General features: G+C 39.8%; 1 protein-coding gene across 1 annotated transcript in view; it reads right to left on the minus strand.

Annotated features, from left to right (window-relative positions):
• Positions 1–706: 706 nt before the first annotated feature.
• The window catches only part of ABHD17C (abhydrolase domain containing 17C, depalmitoylase), a 30,486-nt gene continuing 17,626 nt past the window's right edge, over positions 707–13,566 (minus strand). The window contains exons 2-3 of the mRNA XM_039723158.1: positions 7,612–7,791; positions 707–4,489 (exon numbers count right to left, since the gene is read on the minus strand). Coding sequence (XP_039579092.1) covers positions 4,270–4,489; positions 7,612–7,791 — 400 coding nt within the window. The 3' untranslated portion in view covers positions 707–4,269. The remainder of the gene's footprint in view (positions 4,490–7,611; positions 7,792–13,566) is intronic.

A 13,566-nucleotide genomic window follows, 5' to 3' on the forward strand; every position in this document is an offset into this window, starting at 1 on the left:
CGCAGGGGAGCGCAGCCCGCAGGGACAGCCAGCACACGGTTTTACTCCAGGAGCAACATGATGTGCTCCCAGCATTGGGCCCAAGGAAACCCAGACCAAAGCACCTTTACCCTTCCAGGAACCAGAAGGTAATTTATAATTGACCTACTAATGGTGTAGGGGTCTTCTTGGAGTTTATTTTAAGACAGCAGGCATGTTACCCCTACACTTTCTGCAAAATTAATTTGATTTCTGCAGAAACTCATCTGCAAAATGGCAGAGTCAAAGGAGCAGGGCTCACTCGCCTGCTGCAAGGACCAGATCCTGCTTTTTACTCTTGTACCCAAGCTATGAGACCCAAGTGCAACCTCCTGCTTTGAAATTCACACCCATCTGACCTCAGTATTACCACTGGACTTGGAAAGCAACACAGACCCAGCAGGGAGTTTCTGTGCCTGACCTCATTCCCAACAGCGGAGTGCCCACCATCAAAGAGCCACCCCACCCTTACCCACTGCTGGAGTACAAATGACTGCATTGGAGCTGAATTTCAGAGCTACAACGTCTGGAGAGTTCCACATAGAAGGACATAACAGAAATTAGTTGAATGGCCTTAACTGAGATAATTCATTTGCTTTCACAGGAATAAACCTGGGGAAGAAAGTGTTTTCCGAGTGAGAACAATCAAGTTTTCCGGCTGAACGAATAACCAGAGGAAACAAGTACATTGGGTCTCTACTTCTATGTTTAGCACCATTTAGAAAAAGCAAATGCAATACAGAGTTCATAGATGTGTACAATGCTAAGCATAAATACAGGTTGGGGTATTTAGAGTTCCAGGGTCAGCAGCCCGAGCAGAGCTGGCACAAGTTACAGGAGTGACAAGGAAGAACGAGGAACAAAACCGCAGCAGAGGCGACACAAGGAACAGGCCTCCAGGTGAGCACAAGTTAAATTTGTAACAGTTACATCAATTTTAGAAGGATACATATCAGAGTCCTTGGAAAACCACACCTTTGAAGCTGTAACAAATATTCTCCTCTGGCTTTTCCAAAGTACAAACACGAGACAACTACTGATAGTGAACAGAGGTACCACACCTTACCTTTCTGTAAACAAGCTGTACATCACCTGTGGCTGCACTACATGAACAAAAATGGTCACTCACACAGGAAAAATGGACAGAGCATCCCCATCAACAACAAAATGTTAGTGATCGCTCACACCTTTGGGAGACCCGTTGCATAATTTATCCAGGCACACAGAGCCATTTTTACAGTGACACCTTGATAGCTCTAAAATATGCATAACAAGTTCTTGTAAAGGCTCGCATTATACATTTAAATTACAGCATGTTAGCAGTTTGCTGGGACAGACTATTTTTTTAAGCCCAAAATTTGTTTTTCATAACCTCACATCATCCCCTTTCCTACAGTTTAAAAATTAAACTATTTTTTAAAAAATTTTAAACATTTTTTTCTTTAAAATAATGAGGACTTGAAATTCACTGTCATGGATGAAACTGCATCTTCATGACTTTGCCACATTTTTTCAACTACAAGTTCCAAGGTTGACCAGCAGAGTTTTGAAATGTTTGAAACTTTGATAAAAGTTTACAATACAAAGTAGCTCACTATTAGCATTTATTTTGTGCAGAGCATACATCAGAAAATTACAAAAAAAATCAGAATTAATCTAAGAAATATTGGATGAGAAAAGGGCTACAAAGAAAATTATTTAAGGGAAGTAACAGGTAAACAAATTACTGAATTAAAAGAGAGGGAAGAAGATCCATACCAGTGGATCAATGATAAGTCATTAACATTTTAATTAAGAGCAAAACATCTGTGTTAGTTTAATGCAGATGAACTTCACAAACCAAACCAGACAATGCATATGCCAGAAGACTGAGGCCCCTCTGAGAATTAGTTAAGAAGGAATTCAGGCAAATAAAAGATAGTACAAGTGGAAATCCATGTTCAGCCAGGACATCATGAGCTGTGCCTGCAACTGCAGAGACCATGGGACATAAATAACCACGTTGAATTCATATTCAGGGTTACCATTAACAGAGGAATACTGGCAAAAAACAAAGCAAATAGCAAATGCAAAGACAATTCACAAAATTACTTCAGAAGTTGGAAAAGTAGTAATCAAAAAATCAATTTATAGGGAAAAGGTTAGAAATATCAGTTTGTTAAAGGGTAGCTACAGTCACAAGAAGAAACATTGCAGGCTGAGGTTTCAGAGCAACACAAAGCTCAATGTGGGCACCAAAAAAACACAGCTAATTAGATAAAAATCCCCAAGTCACTACAGGGACAGGCTGACCCTTCCAACATTACCTTGAACACCTGTACCACACACAGCAGCTTGGTTTCCAAAGGGATACAGTCCCAAGAACAACACATGTAGGAATGGAAGAAAACCACTGTGGAGTTATGAAGGTACAATAAATATATATAAAATCAGACAAGTATCTGAATATGTATTTAAAATACAGGAGGGAAATGCTGAGCTTGAGGTGGTGATTAGGCAAAACCTGACAATTTTGGCTGGCAAAGTCACCAAGAGAACTTCTGGGGTCCCTGCTGCTTGGGACAGTTGACAGTCACAACTAGACAACACTGATGCCCAAATCCAGTCTAAGGATCCCGGTGATGTGGCCCAGGATGCAAGTCCTCATTTCACTGCAAGTGAAAATACGAGTTCTTCCCCTTTTGCAGTAATAGGGCCAAGGCAATAATAAAAGACAATGCACACTTGCAGCACTGAAATTAACTGCAGGCCTGTAATAGGAGTTCATAACAACTATGTTCGAATATTTCTTCCAAGCAATGAATCATGATTTTTCATTTCTTAGAACCAGCTGAACACCATTTAAACATAACCTCTTGCACATTTGATTTACATACCCAGCTTACTCTATCAAGTAATGTTTTTACACCTTCCTCATGTATGAAAATTATGCACCAAATAAGATTCCAAACTTGAGCAAGCTCTAATCCATGCATCCTTTATTCCATTACAATCACTGTGTTGCTCTCTAGCAACAGGACACAAACTGCAATCAATCGCAATCAATTTATACAACAATCTGAGGCTTACAGTACATTTAAGGCCTTTAAATTTGGAAAAATTAGACCTATCCTAGCAGTGTAACAATTTTTAAGTGTTTTGCATTTCTGATGCATAATCTGTGCGATTCCAGTGTCAAAGAATCAAATTACTTCTAAACTAAAAAGATCAGCTCAATGAAAATTTAGTTACATAATTCATCAAAACATAAATGTGTAAATTCTATTTTTTTTTGTCCTGGAAACTTTATAAAACTTTAATAGCAAAATAATATAGGGATAAAAACATATTTTAACAAAATGTATTCAATCATATACAAACCAGAATTTCGCAGTTTATTGTAACTAGACTTAAATTAAAACTACCAATTAAGAATCTATGCACAATGTAAATTCAAATATGTACAGTACTTTTAAAAAGTCTACAGGAATGCTTTACAGAAGGAAATGTCTGTTATGGCTATTATTCAGACAATCTGAATATTAAAATGAGTTTTCTAGTAGTAAATTTACACATTTATTTTTAAACAAAAGCAGTTTTGTCCCTAGATCCTTTAAGAATATTCCAGTTATGTTTATACAACTAATGGAGAGGTCATTACAGAGTTTAGCCCCATATAGTAGTTTGTTTATTTTCAGGTGAAAGTATATTTAAATAATTTACTTGGGAAGATCAGTAAGTTAACAAAAGAACACTAGAAGGGAGGAGGGGGAACTTCATCACAATAACTTTCCAGTTACAATACCACAGCTAGAAACTTCACAGAGAAAGTACTCCCTTAGATTGAACCCATGATTGTTCAGAACAAGCTGTAGCTCATAACAGTTGTGTTCTCCACTCCGAGAACACAATGGGGAAAAAGTCTTTGTAGGACAGAATTATAAATGATCTGAAGTGAGACAGAGAAAACTGATCTTCGATTAATACAGCACTATGTAAAAAGTGTCCCCATAAGCAGCTAGGATTCCCACTTCCTTCAGGGCAATGAAGCTAAAAATTGTTGGAATTACAGTAGTTGACCATATTTGTGTGCATTAGTAGAATCATTTCCAGATAGAAAAGACAAATTTCATCAGATGTTTGATTAGAACACCCTCAAGACAGGGTATTTCTTCATAGTATAAAGCTATTACAGCTATCCAGTTAAAGCATGTGCAAAACCAGGTAATTTCTTCCGTTCACAGTAACTGAGGTAAAATCAGGTAGGCTTCTTCAGGAGTTGGGAAGTTCATGAGATATGAACTGTTTTAGTCTCTCTAAGTACTGTGCATAAAGCTCTATGTCATTATGCCCAGCCCCTTCCACCCAGAGGGGCTCTACTGCTCGTGGGCATCGCTCGTACATGGCCAGGCCATGGGAGAAATCGATCACCTCATCTTCCGTACCGTGGATGACCAGCACAGGAGAGGTCACTTTAGAGATCTTGTCAATGCTGGGGGAAGGAAAAGAAAGACACAGCTCAGTTTGGGGCTTTCAGTTTCACATCATTAGAGAAAGCAAGCTTAACTGTTGACACACAACCCTGTTACCACGGCATGTTTTCAAATGGCTGCAGACCACTGGAATCCTCCACAAGTGAAATGGGACAAGGCTCATTCCCAAAACACAAGTGTGAAAAAGGAGCTTGCAGTGCCTTCACCACCATCCCACCAGTGATAACAGCAACAAGTTTGAGTGGGCAGCATGCAAATGAAGTTTGGCACACAAAAATCCCCCACCAAAAGAGCTACTGTATCTATCACACAATGCACTGTGAGGCAAGTAAGATTCCATGGGACATTCTGCAAGCATGGACTCTTCTCACGTGACACATTATCACCTTCCAATTTAACAGCTTAGGAACTAATTAAATACATTTCAGTCATAAGATTTTATTAACCAAAAAAATGGCTTTGGCTCATGGAACTTAAACCTGTCTCTGAACCCTCAAATTAGGCAGATTCAGTTAAAGGAAAACAATCTGTTCTTTGATTGTTTAAGTTCAAACAATGAAATAGAAAACTGTGGGAGAAGAGCATTGCATTACACAGGGATATTTAACTGCAAACCACAGAAATCACACAGGATTTTCCTTTATGCAACCAGCCTCTTTGCCAGCTGTGACTGCAAAGTGGCTTTAGAGTAATATTTTTCCTTTTGTCCAGCTACCTTTAGCTGACCAATATAGCCTGAGACTACCTGTGACAGGAAAATGGGTTCTAAGAGAAGGGAGAGTGACAAAGGCACCTTCCCACTGAAGAGGTCAGGCCAGAAAACCCCAATTATGAAGCATCCTGGTAGCACATGAACTTGCAAGCAATGAAGAGCAGCTTTCTTTGACTCTCCTCACACAGGCTCCAGCTTTTATTTGCAGCCAGCCATTTCATGCTGGTAGTTATCAGTGATTCCAAACCTGTGTAGAGACACCACGTGCTAATGAACTCTCAGCTTCCTACCTGCTCCACTTCCATCAACAAATGGAGGAATGTGGATAAATGAGTGCTGGTACTACTCAGTTTTATGGGAGGACAAATCTGTTTCTTTATGGTAGCTAATAAAAGGTGTTTGGATTTTCCTGCTACTGAAGAACAAGAAGGCATGCAATTTTGGTATGACCATTGATCTTACAAAATGATCAAGACTTCTTAAAATTACTTTAAAAATACAGATATCAGCATATCCTGACTTAAAAACAGGTTCAAAAAAGTTTTATGAAAATTTAAAGTTAACTAAAAAGATGTAAACTGAAGCACTAAGCCTCACACTTACAAAGCTCAATATTTAGCATTCTAAAGAACTGCCATTGGTATTCCAGTGAACAGCTGAGTGTAAACACATTTCTGTCTCTGTTTCTATACTTCTCAAAAAAACCCCCAGATTTCGTGCCATTTAAGGTACTACTAAAAATTAAAATGCAGCCTTATTTCACTTTTTCTGTGTGGAACTTCAGCTGTGTGCAACTATGCTGAATAAAAAAATAAATCCCAACATAAAAGAGGCATTAGAATAATGCAGATTTTGTTTTCCCCCACAATTTTCATCCCAAAATTAGTATCATAGCCAAATGTAAATACTTTACAACCAATATGCTGTATAAACTGAAGTTTTAAGCCCATGAAAGATCTGGTATAGTAGATCTATCAGCTACAGCTACAGAGATGTTCATGCATAATTTTTGTGGCTAGACACTAAATTCTCATTTATTGTAGGAAACCCCTTTCACTTCAGTATTCATATAATGAAATTTTTTTTCACATATATTCACAGATCATTAATCCAGATAATATTTATATTTTGCAGAAAATTGGAAGGAGTCCCATTGCCAAGTCAGCGACTCACAAAGCAGTATTTAAACTGCACATTAGCCTTACTTAGTATTCTCAGCCACACAGCTCTGCAGCTAGAAAAATCTACAGAGACCAAATTCTCATGGAGTCCCAACATAAAATGCACATAATAGCAACTCACTGTAGGTGCACACAGAACTATTTTGTTTCCCACTGTGAAGACAGACAGTTGAGCACTGCTGTTTATTTTCACTGCTCCCAGTACCAGGGAAGTCAGACTGACAGCAATGAACAGCTCAGGAGGGCAAGAACAAAATACTCAAGTGCTACAGCACATCTGCTGTCACTGTTCCCCTTCCCACTTTTCTTTTTAAAACTGTTATTTGATTTGGCTTGGAACAGCTAATCACTGTTACTTCTGTAATCAGAGCTATGTTTAAGGCTTTGTTTTTTCCTCTCTTGCAGAAGCATTTGTAAATATTGGATTTCAGGTTTGAGGATGATGAATGAGCTGGAGTATAAGTACTTCAAATTCAGTCTGCACCTCCAACAAGTTAATTAATTAACTAATAATATGTTTGAAAGGATTCTAAACATGGGAACTGTGAGAGCCACTATTACTTCATCACTGCTCCTTCTAGCTGTTCTGGCATATGGATTTTTACCTATGGCCTCCCACAGCTGCTAATTTTAATCTGTTGTAACCAAAATAAAACAAACAAAAAATAAAATAAATGCAATGAATATTCCTTACTATACTTATCACAAGCATGACTTTCTGAAGTAAAGCCAAGTTTTGACCAAGACTTCAGTGAGTGTCTGCTTTATCTTCTCCCTTCCATGGACCACTAAGCTTTTTACTCGTGCTTTCCCCTGCCATGAGATATGAGAGACTGGCTTCCCCTCTCATATTCTTCCATAACTTAAACTGGATGGACCAAATGAGAAGTTCTAAAAGATTCCTAGAATATCTGCTGCTCCCATGACCTCTACTATTCCCAAACAGTTGGGTACTCCAGGTCTGTTGCAATTGTTTTTCCTGTGAAAACTAGACTTAGTTTTGTCTGAAAACCAGTTGTATATAATTTTCTAGAGCTTCTTAAAACAAGCTTAGTATCTTGTAAAAGATAGGACAGGGACTTTGTTTTGGTCACAACTTCAGGATCCTACAAGATCCCCACCAGGGAGGAACAAATACAAGTCTCAGTATTTACTTACACCACCAGTCCCTTGTAAACACCTACAGAGCATGGTGATAGAGAACCCCCCTTGCAGCAGTGACACATACCTCGGGAAAGCATCAAAGCAATAGGTTTTCCTGGTGTCAGGAAAAGCCACCCGTAAGCCAGACATGAGGGGAGAATGGAGGATCACAGCCGCACACTCGTACCGAGATGCCAGGTCTACTGTAGGGACAGTACCAATGCTCTGGCCATACAGGATAATGTTCTCAGGGCTGACACCATACCTGCAGAGAAAAGAAAGATGCCTTTAAATCAAAAAAAGCCAAAACACAACATACTGAACGTCCAGAAAGGAACACATTTCTAGTAGAAAATAATCTGTGTAAAACATGTCTTTCTGACAGTCTACACCATCTACAGTGCTGTAGTCACTGCTGTGACAATGAAAAGCAAACCCTGCAGTTTAGGCTATACCCCATGTACACCTGGAAGGTTTCAATTTCCTTACAAAGCTGCTTGCAAGTGTATAGCAGGCCTGAAGAATACTCAACTTACAAGCAGCTGGTATGTGCCAAAAGAGAAAATTAAAATGACAGTAGAAGAAATATCAATTAATAATTAAAATTAAGAATAATCCAGTACTAATCATCCAATTACAGGCTGTCAGGGCTGGCTTCATGATGAAGTATAACTAGACTGGATTGTAGCCTCTGTGAAACTGAAATTTTCTTAATATTTTTATACTGCTGAGCATAAGGGTGCTTTTGGCATCTACTGTTATATGAATAAGCAACTGTATAAAAATATCTCTCAGGAGTAAAATTTTATCCTCTTGGTAACCAAGCAGCAGCTGATGCTGGCAGTCTGACACCACAGCCACAGCCTGATGTTTTTAAAGAGACGTGCAGCTTTTTTAGCAGATTTTTTTTCTCCCTTGGTGTTAGACATGGTCCAGCACACAGCAGAGCCTGGCTGACTCGGTTAAAAGGACCTTGGAAGGAAATCTTGGCATCACAGACTTTGTTCCAGCTGCTGGGTGGGGAGGGCTGGAGGCATGCACCCCAAAGGCACCACATGCATCCAGCCCATCTGCCAGCTGTTGCATCACATTAAAGACAGGCAGAAATGCAACAGCATCAGGGATACACAAGACAACAGGACTGGAACATGATCACCTACATGGCATTTCAGTGGACATGGAATGAATTAATGCTGATAGGTTTTGCAATGCCATCCTGAACTGCAGTATCACAATAAATGTGAAATTTCCTTTCTAAAAGGTTTACAATATAAGCAGAATGTGGAAACAGATGTTTGAATGAGAATCACAGGATAACAGGAAAGCATAGGGTGGCAAGAGAATTCAACACATCCAATTGCCTGAGTATGGCAATTTTCTCTAACACTTATCAGCTTTAGACTCACTCCTTTTGATGTTATTTTGTTTCTTAAAACATCTCATATTGTAAGGGGAGAAACTTGCTGTTGTGACAGTAGGTACTCCAAAGAAAAATCTGTTTCAGAGTATGCCAAATAACATCAGATACAGGCTACAGCATCATTTAAAAAGCCCAGAGATACGTCTGAACTTAAAGTAGCCCTTCATCACTACAACTATTCAGTATCCAACTCCACAGAAAGGAAATGTGACAATCTGGACAAAATTAATCATTGTTAAAGGGTATTAGTGCACTTTTAGCCTATCCTTTGAGCAAATGTCTTTTCTGCTTTACATTCCTACTGACTGACAACTAAAAGAATCTCTGGGGCTGTTTTATTTAGGGACAGTTCCCCTTTTCAAGACAGGAGAGTTACTGTAACAGATTTATCTTTTTAAGCCCTTTACCATTAGGTCACCACTCAGCAAGCGAGACATGGAGCTTACTTACATCAGCAGAAACAGCTACATGTAATATTTATTTATCCTGAGGCCAAAGGACACAGGACAACTCATGAGTGAAGGCCGTGAATAATTGAGCTGTGCAAGGTCCTCAGAGCTGAGGCCAGGCTTGGCTCCGTGCTCCTCTGTGTTCTCACAAACACTGCCCAGTGGTGACTCAGCAAGCCCAGGTACCAACCCACCTCGGGGCTTTATCTTTAAAACACAACGTTCTTCAAGCAGAGGCTGGGTCCCTCCCTCACTCTCTGCAAACTTCCTTGTGTTAGAACCTTGCACAACAGGAGCAGTGATACAGAAAGTGAAAGGGAAAAGGGAAGAGCAGACATGGGTAAGAAGGCAGCAGTGAAAGGGAAATTGCGTGACACAGAAAAAGGGAAAGAATATGGTAGAAAAAGGCAAGACACACTCTGGAAAAAGAGGAATCCTGTTACAGTCTGCTCTCCTATTAAGGAAGAAAGTCTTTCCACCAACTACACAGCAGCCCCTAAAAATAACTTCCTTGAAACACACAAGCTTTGGTCTCTGTGGAAACAGAGCTCTATCCGACAGAGCAGGAGAGCCAAGGAAAATTTCTGGATATGCTTGGGCCGTTCTCCTGTGGAACCCCATCAGAGAGTTCCAAACAAGCAGGGCAACACAGCAAAGTGGAAATCAGCCTTCAGCAAAGCCAAAGCAGGAAACAGCTCAGTTACCATGGGCATATGCAAAACCCTGCTTTGACAAAGGGGGAAAAAAGAGACAAAAAAGGGGCAGGCATACTTTTTTTTCCCAAATGGAACTCCAGAACAGCAACTACTGCTGTATAAATGATACAAGCATTTTTGCTCCCCCTTACCCACAAACACAGGTGGCAAAGCTCAAAGTTCTCCAACCTGTTGAGATCTCAATAACCCACAAGTACACTGTGGCTTACACACTCCATTTGTGTGTGCAGAAACCTCCACAATAACCCTCACAAGCAGTAAGCTGCCCACACCTAGAGCTTCAGGCCAGGTCTAGCTAAGGCCCCAAAACACCCCACAGTCTATAACAACAGTAGTTTGGGGGTTTTTTCTAACCCTGTGTTTCTGCCTTAGTAAATACAAATGAGGTTGACCAGCAATTCTGGTCTCCCCATGCTAGCATGAATTACGTGCACAGAAGCTGGTTATTAAGAATCCACACCCCAGACTCTTCTACTTATCCCAGAGTAATAAGAGACCTCAGTCATGCCAGCAGATCAGTGGGATACAGGGACTGGGAATATTGCTGACAGAGAGCACAGCAAAGGAGGATGAGACACTATTCTAGCTGCCCTGCTTGGCTGTATGGCTGTGGCTCAGTCCCTCCTCAGTTTCCTCATACAACACCAATGATGGCATCACCTGCCATGCGAAGTACCTCAGACTTTCTGGATGACAGCACTATGTGCAAACCATGTATTATCTCAAACATCTTTAATTATGAGCCTAAGATACCGAATCCCTGCTGCCCCTAGGGCTCCAGCTTTGAGCCATGGAGCTGGAAAGTTTACCATTGCTATTTTTACTCTCTCCTTGCTCAGTGCAGAGTGCCAGTGGAATGCTGCTGCGGGGACTCCAGAGTGTCACAGCTGAAGCCCTGCAATGTTCACGGTCAAGGCTGCCAGTCTTCAAAAGTGCCAAATACATATTCATTAGTGAGGCCAGTCCTCTTGCCAGGCTTACTGAGTCCATGAAGTCAACCTCACTTTGCATTTTCAGTTTGCATTTTAATATTTTCTGTCCCATTATCCATTACCTGAACAGGAAAGAATAGAGAGCAGCCTGTATACAGCAACAGCGAGAAATTAATTTTCAGAAACTGTCTATGCAGAGTACTTGGATGGCACAAACCCCACTCTGTAATGCTGTTGAGACTCAGTGTTTAACTGCTGCTGAACTAAGGCAGGGACTGATGGGTGAGTTCTTTCTTACAACACACAAAATACATAAATTTACAAGGCCAGGAAAATGAGGTAAGCAGCTCCTGCATTCTCACAAGGGGACTGAGTCTGAAACTGGGCACTCCCTTCTCCAGCAAACACCAATTAAATAAATAATTTTCAAGACACAAAGAAAATCCAGCATAAATCAGGAACAACACAAATCATGCTCCAATTTGGAGGAAATGGTGACTTTTAGAGTAGCTTTACTAGAACATACATGTACTCAGCTCTTCATAATCTATTCAAGTCTATTTCCTTCTGTTTGCATAAACCCATTTGTCTCAAAATACTATTTATCATCTTTCCAAAATGCATTATCTCTAAGTTTATAATCCAGAGAAAATTAGATCACTTGTTAAGAACCACAGATAGGTATTTCCTAGCATCATTATACACTTCCATAAGATATCCATGTATATTTTCATAAATAAGTGTCTATTTAATTCTGTATGAATCTAAAAATCTAATTTTGGGGCTAGAAAGAAAAACAAAAATCCTCCATTAAGCAAGTCACATAGCAGATTGCATAAAATGACTATGATTTTATGTTGTGTGATTTTTACATTAAAATAAAATCAACACTAGCAACTTAGTCAATAATGATTATTGCAAAAATTTACAGTATCAGAACAAACCACTGCATTTTGCATTGTGCTTCAGCAAGTACCACTCCAGCATGTCAGGCAAAATACCAGAGAAATTACAGCAGATTTTCAGTCTAAATGCCAACATGAAATTGAGAGGAAGGCATTAGATTAAGGATTTTTTGAGTTAACCGTAACAAATGTCAAATGAGAAAAATCAGATTTCAGGATTCACAGGAAACCCTGGCACACAAAAAGTGTCCCTGTGCCAGTTTCTCCAGTTTCCTTGAATTCACACAAACACAGGTCTAAATTCTTCACTGTTTTACTGACACTGACTCTTTTAAATCAAGAGATTTCCTCCTTCTCTACCTTCTTCCTCTCCAGGCCTACAAGTGCTATGTAATTCAAGTTCAGGTACACCACACTCTATTTCACTTCACATTTTCATGGAGCTGAGAGCCAAACCTGGGTTCTACTCTGGCTTATGAAGCTGCAAAAGAAAGAGACCAATTTTTCTGGCCTATGTTCCTGCACACTGTCACAAGTAATTCCACAAATGTGTTCCCTTAAAATAATTTAAATGGCTGGCAGAGAAATTTAATCAAGGACTCCACCACAGCTTTAGATCACTATTACTTTTACTACCACACCAGAGAGTCATTTGATTATGCCATGGAGAAACACCAGTGCTAACCAATATAAGCTGATAGTGGAATTACAGAATGAACCTTTGACCCCTGAAAATGCCCTCTTACAGGCAATTTTGGAGGTTATTAGCAAATATCACACTCCTGCAGGCTTGCTGGACTCTGTGACTGCAGCACTAATCCAGTGATGTACCAGCTCCTTTTTTCATATCAATAATAAATGGATGAAGTATCAGCAACTTCTAGGCACTTCTGAGGATGACCATTTGCCCTGCAGTAACTTAATTATACCAAAGCATGAAATCACTGCAAGTGGTTCTTGATTACTGCCCTGTGACAATCAGTGATCTGTTATCAAACACTGAGAACTGTGCTCACAGTTCAACCAAGTCCTGACAAGGATATTGAGTATCACTGGGAGCTGAAACCACTGCAAGTGTGCCCTGAACAACCAGGGCAGGTAAAGGCAAATGGTATTTCATTGCATTCTCCAGTACAAACTGTCATGAGATTAGATTTTAAATTAACTGAATTATGCTAATCTGCACTGAGTGGCTTTGGGGTGACAGTTGGATGACTTTTTTTTAAATCCAAATAATACTAGCTTGTCTAAAAATTGTTCCTTTTTGAAATACAGCCTTAAGTCACCTTTTGTTCACCTGCCTCGAACATCAGCTCCTGAAGTTATCATGTTTCAAAGTGGGAAACACCTTCTCTGAATAAAGTAAAACTGCTCAGGACTCAAAGCAAGCCATGTGCTCTCAAACAGTAAATCCACACCCCTCTTTTTCCCCTCCCAGCTTCACCCTTACCAGGAAGTTCCTTTTCCCCCAGGCAAAAAATAGGCAGTCTGTGTTTGCAGATCTATTTATGTTTTTAAGGAACTAAAAAGTAAAACCTCCTTTGTTTTCTCTTGTACTGAGGACTCAACTGTATTTATAACATAACTTTTCTCCACCACAATAACCCAGGATACTGAT

Source organism: Passer montanus, unplaced genomic scaffold (assembly GCF_014805655.1).
Source record: "Passer montanus isolate IOZ18808 unplaced genomic scaffold, ASM1480565v1 scaffold5, whole genome shotgun sequence".
Lineage (NCBI taxonomy): Eukaryota > Metazoa > Chordata > Aves > Passeriformes > Passeridae > Passer > Passer montanus.